This window comes from Diplotaxodon limnothrissa, linkage group LG3, assembly GCF_057381915.1.
Source record: "Diplotaxodon limnothrissa isolate DT_005_m linkage group LG3, D_limnothrissa_male_GT1.1, whole genome shotgun sequence".
Taxonomy (NCBI): domain Eukaryota; kingdom Metazoa; phylum Chordata; class Actinopteri; order Cichliformes; family Cichlidae; genus Diplotaxodon; species Diplotaxodon limnothrissa.
In genome coordinates, this window is record NC_140598.1 from 65040568 (window position 1) to 65059931 (window position 19364).

The 19364-nt window shown below is 42.2% G+C and overlaps 1 protein-coding gene across 1 annotated transcript in view; it reads right to left on the reverse strand.

The window, feature by feature from the left end:
• Positions 1-9684: 9684 nt before the first annotated feature.
• Positions 9685-19364, reverse strand: part of LOC146636916 (mitogen-activated protein kinase kinase kinase 11) — a 66646-nt gene continuing 56966 nt past the window's right edge. The window contains exon 10 of the mRNA XM_085349740.1: positions 9685-18051. Coding sequence (XP_085205866.1) covers positions 17465-18051 — 587 coding nt within the window. The 3' untranslated portion in view covers positions 9685-17464. The remainder of the gene's footprint in view (positions 18052-19364) is intronic.

Here is a 19364-nt window from a genome sequence, read left to right on the forward strand (position 1 = left end):
AAACATGCCAAACAGTAAATGGAGTGCTTCTTATACAGCCCTCTTCTACTCTACTGGGACACTTTTTTTGCAGAGCTATATCCAGATGGATGAATAATATTTATTTTGAAATCAGCCCTCTCATGTTGTTTTGAAGTGAGAAAATATCCACAGATAGGTTGTAAAACACGAGTTTCATTTCTGTAAAGATAGACATCTTATAGGGATTGACTAACTTCTGGAGTCAGCCTCCAGTGGCTGCAAGAGGAACTACAGTTTTTGGTACTTTCTGTGTCACCTGTAATCCTTATAACAGGTCAGGAGAAGTAATATGAAATGAAATATTGCAAAAACAGTGAGCGATAAAATAAAATACATCATCTTAGTCACATCCATGCTGTTTTTATATTAAAAGCACACAAACAAGACACAGTCAGAGGAACAACTTCAAGCCTCAGAGAATAGACCCGTCCAAGAGGCACATAAATGCAGGACAGGTCACTGGATGAGAGCCTGGTGCTGCTTGAGATTTCTTCTTGCTTGAAGGGAGTTTTTCCTTCCCACTTTTGCCACGTGCTCACTCAAAGAGGGTCATCTGATTTATGGGGCTTTCTCTTTATTATTGTAGGGTACAATAGGGTACAATATAAAGGGACTTGAGGCAACTGTTGTTGGGATTTGGCGCTATATAAATAAAATTGTTCTTCAATTGAATGAGTGGATTTGGGGGTCCTAGGGCAGAGGCCATGGCACGTCTCTCCTCACAACTTGCTTTATTTTTCTTATCTTCCGATGTTCCTTCAGGATTTACTGCTTTATTTTGGTCATTGGTTGCTCAGTTTCAAAACAGCTCCAAACCTTCATTCTCCCCCCTGCCTCACACTTCTCTGCCTGAATGAGTTTGGACAGAAATCCATAGTTTCTTCTTACTCTGATAACAACGTCATTTTTCTTTGCCAAATGTTCAGCTTTGGCTCATGGCAGTGTTCGCTGGGATAAATCCAGGAGCACTTTTGTTCAATGGCTGTCTCTCTGTGGACTCTGTGACAGCAGATGTTTGTACGTGCAGAATATTGCGAGACTTACACAACTTAGACATTCACATTATTCACACTCTCATTACACATACATATAGGATCTTGGGGGTGGGCACAATCACGGAGTCCAAATCACCATCAGGGTGTATACCTCACCCCTGACGTCGTTGCCCACCTCTCAATTTTAAATACACTTAGTCATTGAGGGCTAGCAGGAGGGACTATGCGCTTACCTGCTGCTCCTTGGCAGGTAGCTCCATGCCCTCCTGGGTTTTAATTGCACCTTAGAACACATATGCATCAACACTACAATGAGCGGGTGGAGGGAGGTTTGGAGTCTTCTCCCACCCCCATTCTCTGCGGCCTGCTGGAGCGGGAGGGCTAGTAGGAGGAGTTGGCCGTCCGACTGCGGTCTGGGGTGTGGGGCCTCCCTGCTGCTGCGGAGTCGGGGTGGTCTGCCTCTCCCCACCGCAGGGAAAAGGGTAACACCACCTGGGTCTGGGTGCAATTCCCCCCTCCAGGGGCAAGGGTACCTAGACCCGGTTTGTAGAGTACGCTTGGGGAGTGTGATTGTGTGTACAGCGTCTCTTTATGTCTGTCTCCACGTTGGTTGAGTGTGGAGTAAGTGCATATGAGAGCATGAGGGTGGGAATGGATGTTTGTGTCTGTGTGTGCCTGTATGTCTGTGTCTATATGTCAGGTTGGGTATCAGACGCCACCTCTCTGGGGACACCTCAGGCCCTCCAAGGTTTGGAGGCCTATCTCCACCCACCACCACTTCCCCTGCCGGTGGCGGACTCCCTCAGGTGTCGGTGTGTTGGTGGTTCTTTGTGTCTGGGGGTGGGCGTCCGGGTACACACCGGCTCACTCCTTGGCGGCCGCTTGTCGGGGCCTGGGGCCTGGGGCTCGCTCGGGCCCCTTTGGAGGTGGGGTGCCCCCGGCCTCTCGGCCTGGGGCTCGGTCACTCAGGCGCAGCTGGGGGCCGGCGGAGCTCACGGGCGCGTCACTGCAACTCCCCCTGACTTCTGCTCCGCGGCTGCTGGGCGAGCCCTCATCTGGGACTCTCCTCAGCTCTTACTGGAACAGTGGCGCGGCTGCCCCTCTGTTGGTCTTCCTTGGTCTCTTGTGTTCTGGGGGCCTCTGGATGTCTGGAGTTTTGATCTCCTCCATACCCGCTTCACACCCTGGAGGACGGGGCTGTGGCCCCCCCACACTCCCTAGCAGATCATTACACGGAGAAACCTTTGGAATGCAAGCATGCTGATCCACACAGGTATGCACACATGGGTATTCACAGACGCGGACTAAAGCTTTCTTGGCTGCTGCCTCAAAGCACACTGTGCGCTGTCTATCTTGCGTGCTGCACAATATCGTTTATTATTTAGTAAATATTGATATCTATGACTAGCTAGTTTATTGTGATGGTGCTTTGTTTTCTCTATTATTATGTTACTCTTTGTTGTTTGCTGTCTCCTCTGTTTGTTTTTTTTGTTTGTTTGTTTTTTTTTCTCCATACAGGTGACCCAGGAGTTCTTTTTTTTTTTTTTTCTCTCTCTTCCCCCCCCTTCTCACCGTCTCTTCTCCCCTTTGGTGAGCTCTGCCATCACGTAATGTCGCATACTGCTGTTTCTGATGTCATTTAAAAAAAAAAAAAAAAAAAAAAAAAAAAAAAAAGAATATTGAGACTGCAATTGCGAACGACATGCTGCTGAATTTCCTGTTTGTTCGTGTGACTTCATTGAAATCTGTGCAGAAATCTCCTTTCTGTTGAGAGCACGTTTACTCTCTCGGTACATTTAATAGACAAGATGGCCTTCAGCTCATTTCTAAATAGTATTACTACGTAATGACTGGATTTGCTTGACATCAAGTAGCTGCTTTCATTTAAAAAATGTCCTATTGCCATAGCTACAACCGTCCATCTGTTCTTTACACATCTTGGTGAAGATGAAGGTCAGAAGATATTAATTCAGAGATACGAGCATTCAATGTATCATCAACATTTTTATAGCTGCATAAATGTACTGATATTAATAAAAGTTTTCTTCATTTGCTATGGGTGGAATGATTTAGCACAACCCCGGGCTAAATGTAACCATTCCTCTTTTGTTTGCCTCGTGTCTAATCGATTTGCGACAGATAATGAATAGTTATCGAGCTGACAGTGCTCTGATGGAGAGAGATAAAAGTGCACAAAATAATTATCATCGCTCCAGCTTCATGGAGTAATGAACATCTGAAACACTCATCTTCACTCCTTCAAGCAGCAGAATCACGTTCAATCGGCTCTTGTGGAAACATCAGGGTTTGTTTCTTTTTATTTTATTTTGCTTCACTGCCAGACCGAATAGTTTCACTTCAAAGACAGCTGAGCAGAGAGAGACAGAGAGAAGTTCATTCCCACTGTTCATTAACGCTGATAAGACATTTTCTTTTGGGGAAATAGGAGACCCTGAATAGTGGGAGACTGATTTGATTACAGAATTGAAAAATTACAACATCTGACACCCAGCTGGGGCTGGCATCTGGATGATGCTGAAAGGGATGCTTGGAGCTCTAAAGAGAAAAACAGAAAGTTAACAGTTTTATACTGAACATACAGAGGAGCTGACACAGGCACGTGACTGTTTCATGTATAATTCATATTAGAATATTTTGTTTATTTCTTTTTTATGAAGAGTTTGAATGGTTAATAGAAAAAATAGAGCTGCATTATTACATTTTTGACCACACGGGGGCAACAAAACAAGAAGTGATATGAAAAAGAAAGTTTCTTTAGGACTCTATTCAGTCCTGCTTAGATGGACTCACACTTGACTCTAGAATACTTTGGACAGAGGACTTCATGCCTGACTGTGATGTGTTCGGGTCCTGTGGATCCAAAATAAGTCCAAGACATCATCGGTCCACGACCGTGCTAGACAGCTGGTATGAGATGTTTGCACGGATGCTGTGTTTGGGTTTCACCAAACGTGGTGCTGAATATTGTTCCAAAAGTCTTTGTTGTTTGCTCAGATGCAACTTTCTATATAACCGTTGAGTGTGACCTTGAATCCTCCCTTAATTATGCTCCAATAAGTCTAGGCTGTTGGACGCTCTATTTCACGCACCTTTTTTCGCTCACTATGTGTTGATACACCACTCTGCTTTTAATTTGGCTATTATTCATCTCTGGCTCACTTCCACAGCTTGTCTTTGTATTGTTTTTCTCCCCTCACATCCAAACAGTCGCAGCAGATGACTGTGCCTCCCTGAGCTTGGTTCTGCTGGAGATTTCTTCCTGTTAAGAGGGAGTTTTTTCTTCCCACAGTCACCAAAGTGCTTGATCATGGGGGGGTCATCTGATTATTGGAGGTTTCTCTGTTTTCTCTGTACAATTCTCCTATTAGGCTCTCGATCTTACAATATAAAGTGCTTTGAAACAACTGCTGTTGTGGTTTCTGTTATATAAATAAAATTAAACTGAACTGACCTGAACTGAATTGAAGAATAAATTGTATTTGAAATTTTAGACTATGATAATTAAAATGATGCAGTGGTTAACACTGGCACCTCATAGCAAGAAGGTCCTGGATTCAGATCAGTTGGCTGACATGCATAGGTAAGGTCAGAGGTCAGCAACCTGCGGCATGTGACTCACAAAACATGGGTTAGAATTAGGGTTAATGATGGTTAATGCATAAACAACATTTATTATTTTATCCTATCGTAAGTGCATCTGTCATCCGCCCGTCTGTCAGCCAATATTTTTAGATATTATTTAGCTGATGAAAAAGTCGATGTTTCCCTTGAGAGATGATGGAGAGCAGAAACCTGACTGGGGTTAAGAGGCAAATCAATATTGGACATATTAAGCAATAAATGAATGAATTAAGTCTTGATGATTATGCTGCTCAGTGTCTGCTGTAAATATGAAATTGTTTGGAAGCACAGCTCTGCTTTGCAAAGAGGCCGGAAAAAATACAGAATACATTACTGCATGTTTTTATTAAATGTTCCATTATGTTTTATTTGTGTATACATATACGTGTGTGTGTGTGTGTGTGTGCGTGTGTGTATAAAGAAGTGGAAAGGGATAGCAGAGCCACACCAATGCACTTTACAAACTCTCACTCACAGTGTCCATGGCAACAAGAGCCTTGGAGACTTGCGCCGGGATAGAGGAGGGTCAGCCATTGCAGAGTTTCTCTGTCATGTCCTCGCTGATGCTGATTCTACATTCTCTCTGTTTTTCAGTTGACTGACAGTCTTGATGAGAAGTGAGAGAGTCGTCATAAAGGGCGGCCCATCTCACCATGTCCATCCACCCAACCTGTCAACCACCCAATGCCGCTCCTCCCGCTCTCTTCAAACAGATTCATATTGGAGATGATGACCTCTCTCAGGAGACATCTGATATTTGAAGTTGGCAGTGTACACTTGCTGCTATGTTGACTTGGTTATAATCTCCTCACAGCCCTTTTCAATTCCTGACATTTTAACACAAACAAGGACGTATATCTGACAAAGACTTGCTGCAGTCTGTGCACATAAACACACCTGCAGCTTTGCAAATACTATTAAGAGTCCCTGAGTCCATGAACATCCCTTGACAAAATGATGAATAGCTTCGCTAGGCCCGTATTAGGCTTGACCTTCACCATCATAACCAATAAAAAAAGATTAGATTAGAGGCCATAGAGTTCTAAAAATAGTTTTACTTGAGGTCAAAAACATCAGAAACACTCTCATTATGCATATCCATTTTGTCTTTATGTCACATGGCACATCACATGCTATAAAAGGCAGAAAAAAGTGCATGATTAGCCCAGAATTTGTGTTGTTTAGGAAAACATATACACACACTAACCTGTGCTGTCCTCACCCTATTGTGACTTTGTAAAACCAGAATATTTCCTTCTGTTTCTGGGCCAGGATTGGCATTATTTTGCCCAAACCCAAGAATGGACATTTTCTAACCTGAAAGATTTTACCAGGTTTGTCCACAACTTTATTCCTCAGTGAAATATATCTGCAACTATGTGGAACCAAAGTTCATGCAGAGATTCATTGTCCACAGGGGATGAACCTGTTTGACTTTAGTGATGCTCTGACAGTAATATTTTTAAATGTAAAGCAACTTAACTTCATGTAACTTAGTAACTATCTAGGTGACAGTCAGAGCATAGGTGGTATTGAACCTCAACAATGAATGCTATGACACCAAAGGGCACCGACAACAAAAACACAATGGAGAGTTTAAATTCCACGCCGTCTGGTAGCAGAGTTGAGTCCGTGTTGTCCGTACAGCTGTCCATGGCAGTCTTCCACGTTAAAGCACCCAACTTTACAGCATTAAAAAGCACATTTACAGCCTGGATACCTGGATAAAGTATGGGGTCACGTCTGCTTTGACTGGCATGTATCCTAACACGGACAGCTGTAGCCTCAACTCTGCTAATTGACAGCGTGGAATTTGACCTCTCCTTCACGTTTGTGCTGTTGGTGCCTTTCGGTGTATTTTACAAAAGTGCCTTACAAATAGTCGTACTTGCTGTGTGGTTCACTGTATCCAAGAAGTGTTTTTCAGTGTTCGTGGTTGAAATAGTAATATTTTATTAGATTACATAACACTAATTAGTGGGTATTAACTCAGTGGCTAATTTGTTACGTACACCTGTTCAAATGCTTATTAATACTAGTATCTAATCAGCCAATCATATGGCCATAACTTGATGTGATAAGGTTTGTAGGTTATAATTCAAACAGAGCATGGTTGCTAGTGCCAGGTTTTCTTGCACTGCCAACTCTGGGATTTACAGAGAATTTCCAAAAACTCAAAAATATCCAGTGAGCAGCAATCCTCTGGGTGAAAATATGTTGGTGATGCTGGATGTTACAGCAGTGTACTACTGCTTCAAGCACATAGCTAAGGAACATTAAATCAAATACACACCTGTTTCAACCAAAGTATGTAGAAGAACATCCCAGAATGCACAACATGTTGAACCTTGAACTAGATTGACTATAGTACCAGAGAGACCACAACAGGTGCCATTCCTTTCAAATTGTACAGGTTACCGAAACTATAAATTTCCACGGGGTTACCAAAAATCGAACATTAGAAGACTGGAAAAACATTTCTTGGTCTGAAGAGTCTCGATATCTGATCTGGATGATAAGGTCGTGCTTTCTATCAACAGTTGAGGCTGGTGGTGGTTGTGTAATGACATGGGGGTTATTTTCCAAGTGAGGATTATTTACATACAGCCTACCTGAGTATTGTTCCTGACCATGTCTGGCTTATTATGACCACACTGTGCCAGCTCCTGATGGCTGCTGTCCAAAAGTCTTGTTGCCAGGAAAATAGGAAATAGGTGTAGGGATTTACTGGAATGTGTAAAAGAAATACAGTGTATATGGCAAAAACAGTACAGTACAGTTCTAATGAGGTCAATGTGTGTATTTGGATGTTTGTTTCCTGATCCAGGCGTGTTTTTACTGAATTGACTGTGTATTTGAGATTATTGCCATGCTGAAATATGAAGCTGCTGATGATCAGATGCTTTCCATATGGTCTGCATCACGGATCGAAATCTTCCTGCACTTTCCTGCATTCATAATTCCAGAATTTTCTGCGAGATCATCAACACCATGGCTGAAAAATGCAACCCCCAAACCATAGCAGAGCCTCCAACGTTTTACAGATGGCTGCACACACTTGCTGTTGTACTTCCTTTGTCCATATTGACAATTAATCACTCCATAATATCTGTTGCCAGTGATTTTCAGTGCAGTTGCTGAGTCATTTGGGATACCTTAGCCATTCCTCAAGAATAGCTTTTTGACAGTCGCCTTTCTGCCAAGACCATTTCTAATGAAGTTTTGGCAAACAGTGGATGGATAAACGGATCCGTGTCTGAGGTCCTGTGTCACATCTTTTCTAGATTTTCTTTCTTAAAGACTTGGCTTTTCGATAGCAATCATCTGCTGGAGGTTTTAAGCCTTTAACTTCTTTTTTGGCCCCCAAAAAAGTTGAGTTTCCTCAACTTTTTTGCCTCAAATCTTTCGAAGTCAACTTGTCTGCACAAAAATACAGTTTTATGCCTGTCAGACTGTTTCCTTTGTAGCATTTGTTTTTAGAGTCAACAAAAATGGTAACAAATTATGTTTTTTGGTGACAGGTTACTAGTAAATCTTTTTTTAAAGCCTAAATATAAAATTAATTAATTTAAAATCTCCAGAAAGCCAGGAGAGCTACTGTTAAAAACTGAAAACTCATTGGAAGTAAAGTATAGCAATGAAAGGTGGCGCAAAGAAGAAAAGATTCACTAGAAAATTATTTTGGTATTTTCTGTTTCTGCCTTGAACCTCGTCCTTCTGGCTAACCACGTGATTTAAATGTGACACTACAGATCTGGTTGCCATCACACACCATTACTGATCATTTAAGATTATAAGTGTGCGCGCCTGTCACCAGGTTTTTTACTATTGTTCTTTGTTCACAAAGAGCTAGAGGAAAGAAAGGTTCAAACACTCCTAAATGGCATCCAGGCAGTGAAGAGAAAGAACACCAAATATAATTGCACAAGAAAAATCACTCAAGTTCAAACATCGTCCACGATTTCACCTGGATGTCTGAACAACAAACATGTTTTTCTCTCATCAAGTTCTCTTTGTCTGTCCTTTGACATGAAAAACACCACAAACACATCACGAGTGTTACATTTTATTTGGTCTTATGTCTTTTTGAGCTTTTTTTCCTTTGTTTTTCTCCACAGGTTAAAACCCATTTTAATAGTCAAGAGAAATAAAAACATTTTCACATAACTGTATACAGAAATAATCCTCTTGTGCACAATAAAAACAGTTGATTAGGCCCAGCCCAGTGCGAGATTTCACAAAAATGCAACAAGAATGAATTTTCAAAGCCCAAGGACTGCAAAACCTCTAACTCGCAGGAGCAGAGAGTTTTGAGAGAGATGTAAAAATGACTGCCAGGGCAATGCAACAGTTGTGTTATCACATCGCCTAGGTTGTAATAAAACACACAATAGACATGGAAATGAATCCAATTACAAAAATAGCAAATAGATACAAAGGCAGAGAGGTGGTTGAGCTTGTCTGCTACCTTAAGGTACTTACAAACATTTCCTCTCCATCTAGCAGTTTTATGCACATAAAAATTCAGTATGGGTGCCCCAAGGGGACATTCGGCTGCAATTTAAGTGTAAGATTTTGCTGCAATGTACATAAGGAAAAGGAAATCGAGCTCTAACAGGCACATTTCTCAAGGCTTTTCAGTAACACAGACAAAGTACTAGGGCTTGCAGAAAAATCTGTTTCGTGCAGATTTGGCCAACTTGGTGAACGGGAACGTAACATTGATCTGTCTCATGTGAAGCACCCATACATCTTAAATACTCCAGTGAAAACCTAGAAAATGCTTTGTTCATATGAAGCAATCAATCCATCATCCTAACGTGGACTGTGTCCCTGACCATCTTGAGAATGAAATAGTTTTAATCCAGTGTGTAAAAAGATGGCCATTTATAAATATCCACATTAACCCCCCTATATAATTTTTATTTTTATATTTATATATATATATATATATATATATATATATATATATATATATATATATATATATATATATATATATATATATATATATATATTTTGTCAATGTCCTCAGCTGGCTGGCAGGAAACTGTCAGAATGCAAAGTCTTTTTCACAGTACTGTGAAGCTGTGAGTGGGAGAGATTTGACCACTGAGTCATGGGGATTTGTACCATCCAAACCGTTTCAAATTGCCTCTCTGGATCGTTTAGAGTTCAGCCATTTAAGCCCAACCATGAGCACCTGAAAGAGACCACCTACTGTTAAATACCCTCGAGCCTTAGTAAAAGACTTTACCGTCTTATATCTGTCTAAGGAGACGTTAATCAGGTTAAGCCTCGCCAGTTTAGTCACCTATATATCCGTTAATATTGATTTTTTTAAAAATGAAGACGTCTTTGTCACTAAACGTGTCAGTGCTCTGCTAAACCTGCAAACATCCGTGAGCAAACATCAGTTCACTGGAACCGACTCGACCCATCAGTTGATATCACCTCTAGCTAGTGCTCAACTTTAACATTCACGCTACTGCGCATCTTGAAATGATTTATGCTTAGCTGTCCTTAATGAATGCATGATGGGGAAAAGGTGACATTTAAGGGGCTTTACCTGTAGGACTACCCCCATGAATCCAGATATACAGTAAGAGATCACATGACTAAGAAAGATCCCAAAAATATCAGCAAATGTTACAGAGAAGGCCATAAATCAATTCACACTTTCTATATTTAAGAGGGGCTGTTTACTTAACCAACTCACAAGCAGCACAGAAGCATAATTTACAGGTTGCGCGGCTCCTGTCTGAGGAAGATCACGAGGTAATTGTGTGTCAATAGCAAGACGGAACAACAATCACAACCGCAGGGCTGTTGTTTGCTGTTGAGTAGAGGGAAGGCATGAGTATGTGGGCCTTGGACTTTATAACCTCATAGATAAAGTCTGTGTTTACTTTCTGCACTGAGCGGCAGCTTTCTCCAGGAGCCATCACTGAGGTCTTGAACGTGAACTGGTCTTTCTTTCATTTCTCCTATTCACTGGCTTTTTGTTGTTACTGAAAAAGGGACAGCAGATGGTGACCTTGGATGCACAGGCTAAAAAGAATTAGGAATAATATTCACAGTTTCAGAGCCTGAGCGTTAGCTTACACACCTGGCGGCGCCTGTCACAGACACAGCTTTTGTTCCCGTCCCTATTGGGATGTGCCACACCAGTACAGTTGATGAAAGGTCATATTTGATCATTCTGTCTCGGCCTATTAAGGCCAAACAAAGGCCCAGGCAGGTGTTTCGATTTAATATGAGCCAGATCGAGCAATAATGCGTGTCTGTCACTGACAGCTAGCTGGGGGACAACTAAACAAGGGTGAAAATCAGGCATATTTGTAACATCCACTTAATTGAACACAAACAAGCAAAAGCAGCAAAGGTAAATGGAGTGAAAGCCGCTGAAATGGCAGGCCATCTATTTTGTTGTTTCAGAGTGTGCTCTACTGACCTGCCAAGGTAAAATTTCATCAATAAAGCAAATACAACACACGTTCAGCCGTAGTTTTTTTCCATCCGGCCTTATTGAACCATTCTCCAATTTGCCTGGTAACCATGAAGGAGAGAAAACATACTTTAACCGCAGCTGCAGCAATTCTTCACTGGACTTCCTGACTTTCTTCAAGTCGAACAGTGTTCTCTGCCACTGTACGTAATCATTTCAATTCAAGCCTTCAGACTGTTAAATGAGTTTCTTTTTCATGCCAGAAAACAAAACAAAACAAAGCTCCCATATTCTCCATTTAGCTTTCTTACTTTAACTAGAACAAAGTGCATTAATAACACTCAGCATTTCCCTCACTGTCACACACTAGTCATAAAAAGACAAAAAGAAGGAACACAAGTAAAGACAATATCAGTTAATATGTCCTAAAGAGTGACCAAAAAAGAGAGTTTATTCCGCAGACTGCTTGGGTGATTTGCTTCATGCCAAAGGTTAGCGTTAGCTATTAGCTACTGACGGCTAAATAGGCTGCTATTTAGTTTGTTTAACCATCTGTGTTATCAGGCTCCACCTAGCTGAGCTCACAGTCTTATCAAAATGAAGACTGAGCAGATAAAACTATTGAAAATTAAAAAGTAAAATAACTTACATTCAGAAATTAATCATTTCAGCAGCTTTTTGTTTTTGTTTTGTTGGCAGCTTTTTGTTTTTTCCGAGCTGAGCAGGAGCAACAAACACAAAAAAGCACTTTTATTTCTTTTCAAACTCGAGTTTAATCACTTCTGTCATTTCTGCAATATGTTAAGGTTTGCCAGATCATTTTATCAAGTGCTTTTTAGTGGTTTTACTTTTTTACTTTATAACCTCTTGCACAATATATTTGACTATAACTAATTTAGGGATTTTCTGGTTTCCTAATTTTGCCTTAAAGATGACAAATATATTAGCACTTGGCACTATTATTTATAAAGCTATTACAGGTGTCTCGGTCTCCCTGAATAGCATTAGTCCCATGGAAGTCTTTGCATGATTACTGCTACAGCTGAATCAATGGTTTAATCAAGGTAAATCAGATAATAAGTATGCATGTAAACACATCTGCTGCTCACAAAGCAGCCAAATTAAACCTGTGAGTGCAAGTGTAACCTGAACAAACACAAAAACAGCACATTCTACTGTTCCTCTTTCACAAAGGGTTTTGTTTTCTTTTTTTAATCTGGTTAATGGCTCTGATTTTTCACCTTTAAAATTATAAAACAACACCACCACTCACAGGTGGCCTCTTGGCTTGATGAGGGTCAGGGCCTTAGGGGTTTCTCCACGGTGCCATCTCATTAGATTTCATTCATGTAATAGCCAGTTGCCATTCAATGATTAGGGGTAATGGTCTGAGCTTGAACTCTGAATGAAGATCATAGACTCTCGTCTGCTCGCTGCCACCGAGCGGCTCAAAGCAGCTCACTGGTGGCCAGATATAGGGCTCGCCTTTAGAGATTTCAGTTCCTTTCTCCCTGTCAGTTTGTACTCGGGGCAGTGATTTGCAATGACGGATGGGGCGATGCCTGAAAGCGCAGAGCATCACAATCAACTCATCAAGACTTTAGTATTGGAGTGCTGGCTGTCAGCTCCAGCAGATAAATGGCAGCTCTGGTTTCTAAATCTGACAGCCAAAACCGAGAATCGGATGTCTTTGTCCACAAAAGGCTTCCTAAAATGTGTCCCTTTTATCCCCTCAGCGAGCTGACTGTACATCTTTCAGATTACACATTATGAACTGAAGTAGGAGTATTTTGTCTATGAATAACAATCCAATTGCAGCCTAAATAATTCATTACAACAAAGGCTTCTAACCACCTCGAGAAATTACGAGCAGGAGTAAAAACATTGTGTCCCAGGTAATAATGTAATCATTTGTGTAAAGCACTGCAGTTATTGAAAATAATATTTTATGTCACTGTACACACACACACACACACTTGATGGAGAAGGCCAAATTGTTCTTGTCATCATCGGGGCTGAGAGAAAATTAAAGTCTGGCTCCCAGAGAACGTGCAGACATGACGTGACTGGCAGGTTGAAGTGGATACTTCACACACGGACAATTTATGACAGAAATAACCTGCCAGACGTTTCAATCATCTCGATTTCCTTCATGTTTTTCTTTTTTTTATAGTGTGGGGGCTCGCAGAGCATCTGTTGACAATAACAGCTACCCAAGTGTAATTACTATCAGAAGATAGCTGTCGTGACATTGCGTGTCGACGTGAACAGACAAGGCAATAACTCGTCACTTGTCATGTCTTTAAAATGTCGGTGGGGAGCACAAGAGAGCGGAGAAAGGTGGGGAACGCTGCCGAAGGATAAACTATTTTCTATACTCATGTCCACGTCCAGGTGGTGGCAGGTGAGTTGTTCAATTGGAGAACAGGTTGACATCACGACAAGCACGCTGTCAAACACTGCTTGGGTAAACATGTCAGATTTGGAATGGTGGTGGTCTGTATGTAATCGCTTTTACTCGAGTGTTCACTGCAGTGGAACTTTGTAACCCTCCAGGTACATACCAACTACACAGTCATCTACATGACAAACTGCAGCCTCGTTAAAATCAGGCTCAAGGATTTAAAAGAAGCCTTTGTCACCTTGTCTAACAGCACTCATATCCTTCTTAACCGATTCATAATCCAATGGGTTGGTACGACTATTTTCTTTTTATTTCCTAATCAGACAATTTGACATTTACGCCCACTTTCCGCAGCAGTTGCCAGATGTGCGGAGGCGTGACAGTAGGCAGCGTTCTGAACTAGGTCTTATTTCCCTTTTTCCTTTTTTAAAATTCCTGATATGACTACCTCCATCTAATTTCAAATCGCAGAAGAGTTAAAATGTGCACTTGTGCATTTTGCCACATCTCTGTGACAGGAGGCTGTTCACTCAATCTAAAAAAATCTGCTATCAAATATAGTATAGAAGACACCCACACGTTAGCAGCTAGCACATTCAAAGAATTAAAAATGAGATCTTTACAAGCTGGCTATAGCTGGTATACACAGTAGAGGACACACGTACACGTTATTGGGCCAAAGAAGAAGACAATACACCTTTCAATTTCAAACCATAATGCCTTGGTAAAATGAGCACTCTCCTGCAAATGGACTCTGTCCTAGAACAAATGCCATCTCTTCTAGCTGCATAGAAACCTGGCTGTGACTGAACTGAACGCTCTGCTGTCAGGACAAAACTGCCCGCAAGAAAAACTTTCCAGATACGAAAGCAGTGAAGGCAGAACAAAATGAAAGGAGCAGAACTATCTCCCAAATCACCTCAGGGGTTAAGATGCAAAAAATAAAAAAAATTGAGCTTTGACAGCGAAGATGAAGTCCGGTCAGGAGCTGTAGCCAGTGGCAACAGAGAGACAAAGAAATGGAAGACAGAAAAGGCGGCTCAACCTGTCTTTGAAACTTTATGCATGTGATAGTGCGCAGCTTAAATCTACACATAAGCCGGAGCGGGGCGCAACTCGATATGCGGGGCATTTTTCTAATGTCGGGGCAAATTAATTAACCAAATATCTCAGCGCTTTGTTATGCTCCCTGCTCTTATCGAGAGGCTAATTATCACTATCAGCTTCCTCTGTACGTCAGTGGGATTATTAGGCTAATCACAAAGCTTTTCCCTTTGGAGACAAGGTTTTCACTCTTCGACAGAACAAAGCTGTTATTGTCCTCCAATGACACGGTGACAGCGATGAAGCGAATCAGCATTTGTACTTGAAATGTTAGAGTAAAGCCATCGTTAACAGGCTCAGAGTTTGTGCTAGGTAGGTGGGTCTCTCAGGTGCTTCCCCTGCACTGGTTTAGTTATGTTGAACCAGTGCTTGAGCTGACTGTCAATTTAAAAAAAGCAAAAACACACCCTCAAAAGCTGTTGTGCATTGGTAGTCTGGAGCTATTTTGTTGCTGCAATTTTCCCACAACCTGTCTCACACCACTACATTCCTCGGGATGATTTTAGAAAATAAACTAATCCCTGAGAAAGTGTGAACATGTTACATTTAGCATGTACACTTATATACCACAACATTAAAACCACCTAATACTGGGTAGTGCTTCCGATTGCTTTCAAGAGTGCATGCAGAAACATGCACGTTTGCATGCGCTGGGAAGTTAGCAGTGGATCGTTTGGGGCTGGTGGGTTGTTCAGGATTGTTGCGGTCCATTTTGCTAATGCGGGTTTTGATCCGAGTCCAAATCAGAGCCTTCGATTTTTGAGAAGAGGGTTCTTGGTCTGAAACAATGCTAAGGCAGGTGATACGTGTCAAAAAAATCCACACATTTTACAGCAGAAAATAGCAATTTAAAAATATTGTCAGTCTTATTCACTTTCCCTCTCTGAGGCTTTAATGTTGTGGCTGATAGGTGTAGAATGTAATGTAATGATAATGAACCATGAGAAAGTTATTGCTGTAGTGCATTCTGGTGTGCTGAGGCTAAAAACATGATGTTGCCACATCTGTACAGTGAGGTTCTCCCTGTATTCCTGTTATTTTTTTGGTTTTTTTTTTTTTACCAAAACAAAAACCATTAAATTGGAGGGACGCTGCTGTTCTCACAACGCTAAAAACATCTGCTGAGCCAGGGAATATTGGACATTGCCGATCAAGAAACTTTAGCAGACATTCTGGAGAGTTAGATGAGAACATCAGTAGCACTTTCATTTCAGTGTGGAATCCATGAAGCCAGGTAAACTAAGCAAAAACAAAATTGCTCCTGTCAAAGGTAACAAGTCCATCTAGAACTTTAAGTGTCAATCAGCATTAAATTCGACTGGAAAAGCACCAAGTTCTTCTTAAGTCATCAGCTGGTAGGTTAACAACCACTGAGTGACCAGACGTCACTGCAGAGGGATAAAACAGAAAATGCTTTTTGTGTGGCCTTCACAGATCTCTGGAATGTTTTCCTTGGACTAACTTTTCCATATTGTTCCATGTTAAGCAATCTGCTTTGCGAATGAATGATAATAAGGATGGTTTCAATCTTCACATGTAACTCTCTAGGGAGGGGGGAAAATGAAGCATCTGGCTCATATTTACTCAGACATTAAATTTTGGTACATGAAGAAACTCAGAATCATGGGTTGTGAGACTGATAACGCCTACAAATTAAGCAGACTTTTTTTGTAAAGTACTTTAAAACACTTTTAAAGTACTTTGTTGAACCTCTTATAGGTGGCGGTGATTAGACAGTATTTCTAACAAAATCTGAGAACCATATGTTCAAATACTGTGATTGTGTCAGTTTGCTCTGTGTTGTTCTGTTCTGGCACTTTGAGGAGGTAAAAACAATGCATTTGCAAACAGCCTTCGTCCCAGGACTTACACAGTCACAGTGGCATTCTTTGGCATATGACGGGAATGCGGAGGGCACCCCTGTCTTGTTTCCTGTGCTGTGTCGCCTGCCAGCCTGAATGAATCTGCCAATTCCTGGCATTTCCCACAGAATGTGACTGGAATGTTATCTGCTTCCAAGTGGAATGCCTGGGTCACGGTTTCATCTCGGATTTCTTGAGCGACCTAGTATCCACTCAGAGTGCTTTCTCCCATAATGCAACACGCAGACGCAGTTTAAAAAAAAAAACAGTAAGCTTTCCTTGAACAATGAGTCTAGACATACATGCAGACGATATTTTTCTTACACTGCAAAGCTAAGCTGATTTGCAAATTTAAGCCAGATTCGTAGCATCTTCCCTACACACCAGATTAACCATTCAAAGAGCCTTGAAAAGATATATATTAAAAACACTTCACGAAATAAGGCACTCCAATTTTCCATTGTCCTGAAGGCGTTCAGTCTGCAGAGAGGTAGAGGCAGATGAAGCTGTGCAAGTCGCCTTTATCCACCTCTGCATTGTCACAATGCTTCAAAGGTAAGGGGAGATGAAAGCAGTTGATATGAGCAGTCTGATAGAATCTGAAGATGGGGCTAGTGATCTGTATCCTGCTCCTTCAAAGGGATAGAGAAACAGAGGAAAAAAGAGAGAGAATGAAATGGGCACCAGCTATTGGTTCACAGGCAGCTATCCCACAATTCATTGTACCACCTTTCACTGGCTTTCTGGTTTCCAAAGCAGCAGGCTGGTGTATAAATAAGACCTGTGATGATTGGTGCTCCCAAAGGGGAAAACCTCCCTTGGTAGGTTGAGTCATGAGTGTGCATGTTTTTTTTTATTTTTTATATAACATCCGAATCCTTGTTCCGAAGTAGGACATAGTAGTGGAAACGGTCCTGGACTGTGCTCCTGCAATCAAATCCAGGCTCATATCATTGAGAATAAACCCCTTGTCGGGGCAAGGCTGGATTCAGAACCTGTCGTCTTTGAGTTGCGTCGGGGACTTGAATGGCTTGAGCCCCAGTATCCTGCGGGGGTGAGCCCTCTCTTTGGTGCCATCCAGAGGCTTGTTGCAGGCCCCGCAGCCAAAGTCAATAAGGGCCGAGTCAGCTGAGTTAATGGGTGCTATACGGAACGAGGGCAGCGTGGGAGAGCCGTTGGCAGAACATGGGGCAGAACGCGATGTGGGAAAGGGAGCTGAGAAGGGGTCAAAGGGTGAGGCACCATCCGAACCACTTGACGGATCAGCCTTGAGGGCAAAGGGGTCGCAGTCAGGAGAGGGGAAAGGGTCACAGTTGGTGAAGGGGTTGGTGGGTGACGGCTGATAGCTCAGTAAGTTGCTTTCTGAGCGGTGTGGGCTGCGCCCACCACCTGAGTTTCCACCACCTGCTGAGATAAAGCTCCAAGGGTCGATGCGGGGGCGGATGGGAGATGGGCGGGGCCGAGGAATGACGCTGACCTCCAGGCGGCGTGTTTTGGGGCTCCAGAGCGCAGGGTTGGGGTGGAGAGCCTTGTCATCAAAGTCCTGTGTGTCTTGGCACAAAGGCAGGTCTAAAACTGAAAAGCACATAAAAGGAAAGAAAAACATTAACGAGGCACTGAAAGACAGTATCTGTCCGAAAAACACTGGAAACATTTCAAAACACTGTTTTTTGTCAAGTATATGTAAGGTGAATATAATGTGGTGGGGTGTGCAATTTCAACTGTTTGCAACTGGAGTACAACATTTTGACAAGGTGCTAAAAATTCCAAGTGCACAGCAAGCTGCTGGCGACGATTCGTCGCTGAGCGCCTGACACTTTTTCAAGTCATTCAGAGTTCATAAGCTATTCTGTCCCTCCTGTTATTTCTAAGGCATGTTTTTTATAAGTTTGTTATATGGCGGGTCATAATCATTCGTTCTGTAATTAACTGTTGCAACATGTCAGAAAATATGTTTATTCCTGATCTTGTCTGGGCAAAGCCTGCCATCTAGTGGGTTGACAGGGTAGCACCATGTTAGAACGCAAGCAGTGGTTTTCTCCCAGCGCTCGACAGGGAAGGTCCATTTGGCTGTGTCTCTGTAAATTCCTGCATCTGACGCCCTTGAAAAGGCATAATCTGTAAGTGTGGCAAAACGGTTTATTGTTCCCACTTATTAGTACCTTGTTCAGCAAAGTAATGAGCTTCTTGTGTGTTTAGCGAGTTTGTTACATTACTAGCACAAGCTAGCTGTTAGCCCTTTGTTTAGCCTGCTAACATGAAGCATACCAGCATGTGGTGTTAGCTGTATCTCTTACCATCTCTGTATCTCTTGATTGTGTAGTGACTGTTTACATAAGTCAACAATATTTAATGTAATCTTTGTGTATTTGTATGGAGAGTGAATACACTGTATTCTGTTTCTGTTATTACAGTTTTACAAAAAAGGAAAATAAGGATCAGTAAAGCTCCGAAGAATGGCACGCGGTCTCCTGAGTGTTTACTGAAGCCATTTTATGTTTAGCTCACTGCATAAGCTGGATAGAGACATTCAGCTGAGGGCAGAAGAGTAAAAAGATTGTCCACGCATCAAGTGCACTGCCAGGATCCTGAGACACTCCAGCGACAGCAATCATGTCCAACCACGGGGACACCTCGCAGCTTTCACAGCTGGAAGTCAGGTCGGAATGCAGATCAGCAGCTTCACGCCGGTCAAACAGCTCAGCAGCTTCACGCCGGTCAAACAGCTCAGCAGCAAGCCTTGCTGCAGCACGAGCACGAGCTGAAGCCGAAGCTGCTCGAGCAAGAGCAGAATATGCCAAACGCCAAATAGACATGGAGGTCGAAAAGGCCCGGATGGAGGCAGCGCTAAATGCTCTGAAGCAGGAGGGAGAAGCAGAAGCAGCACT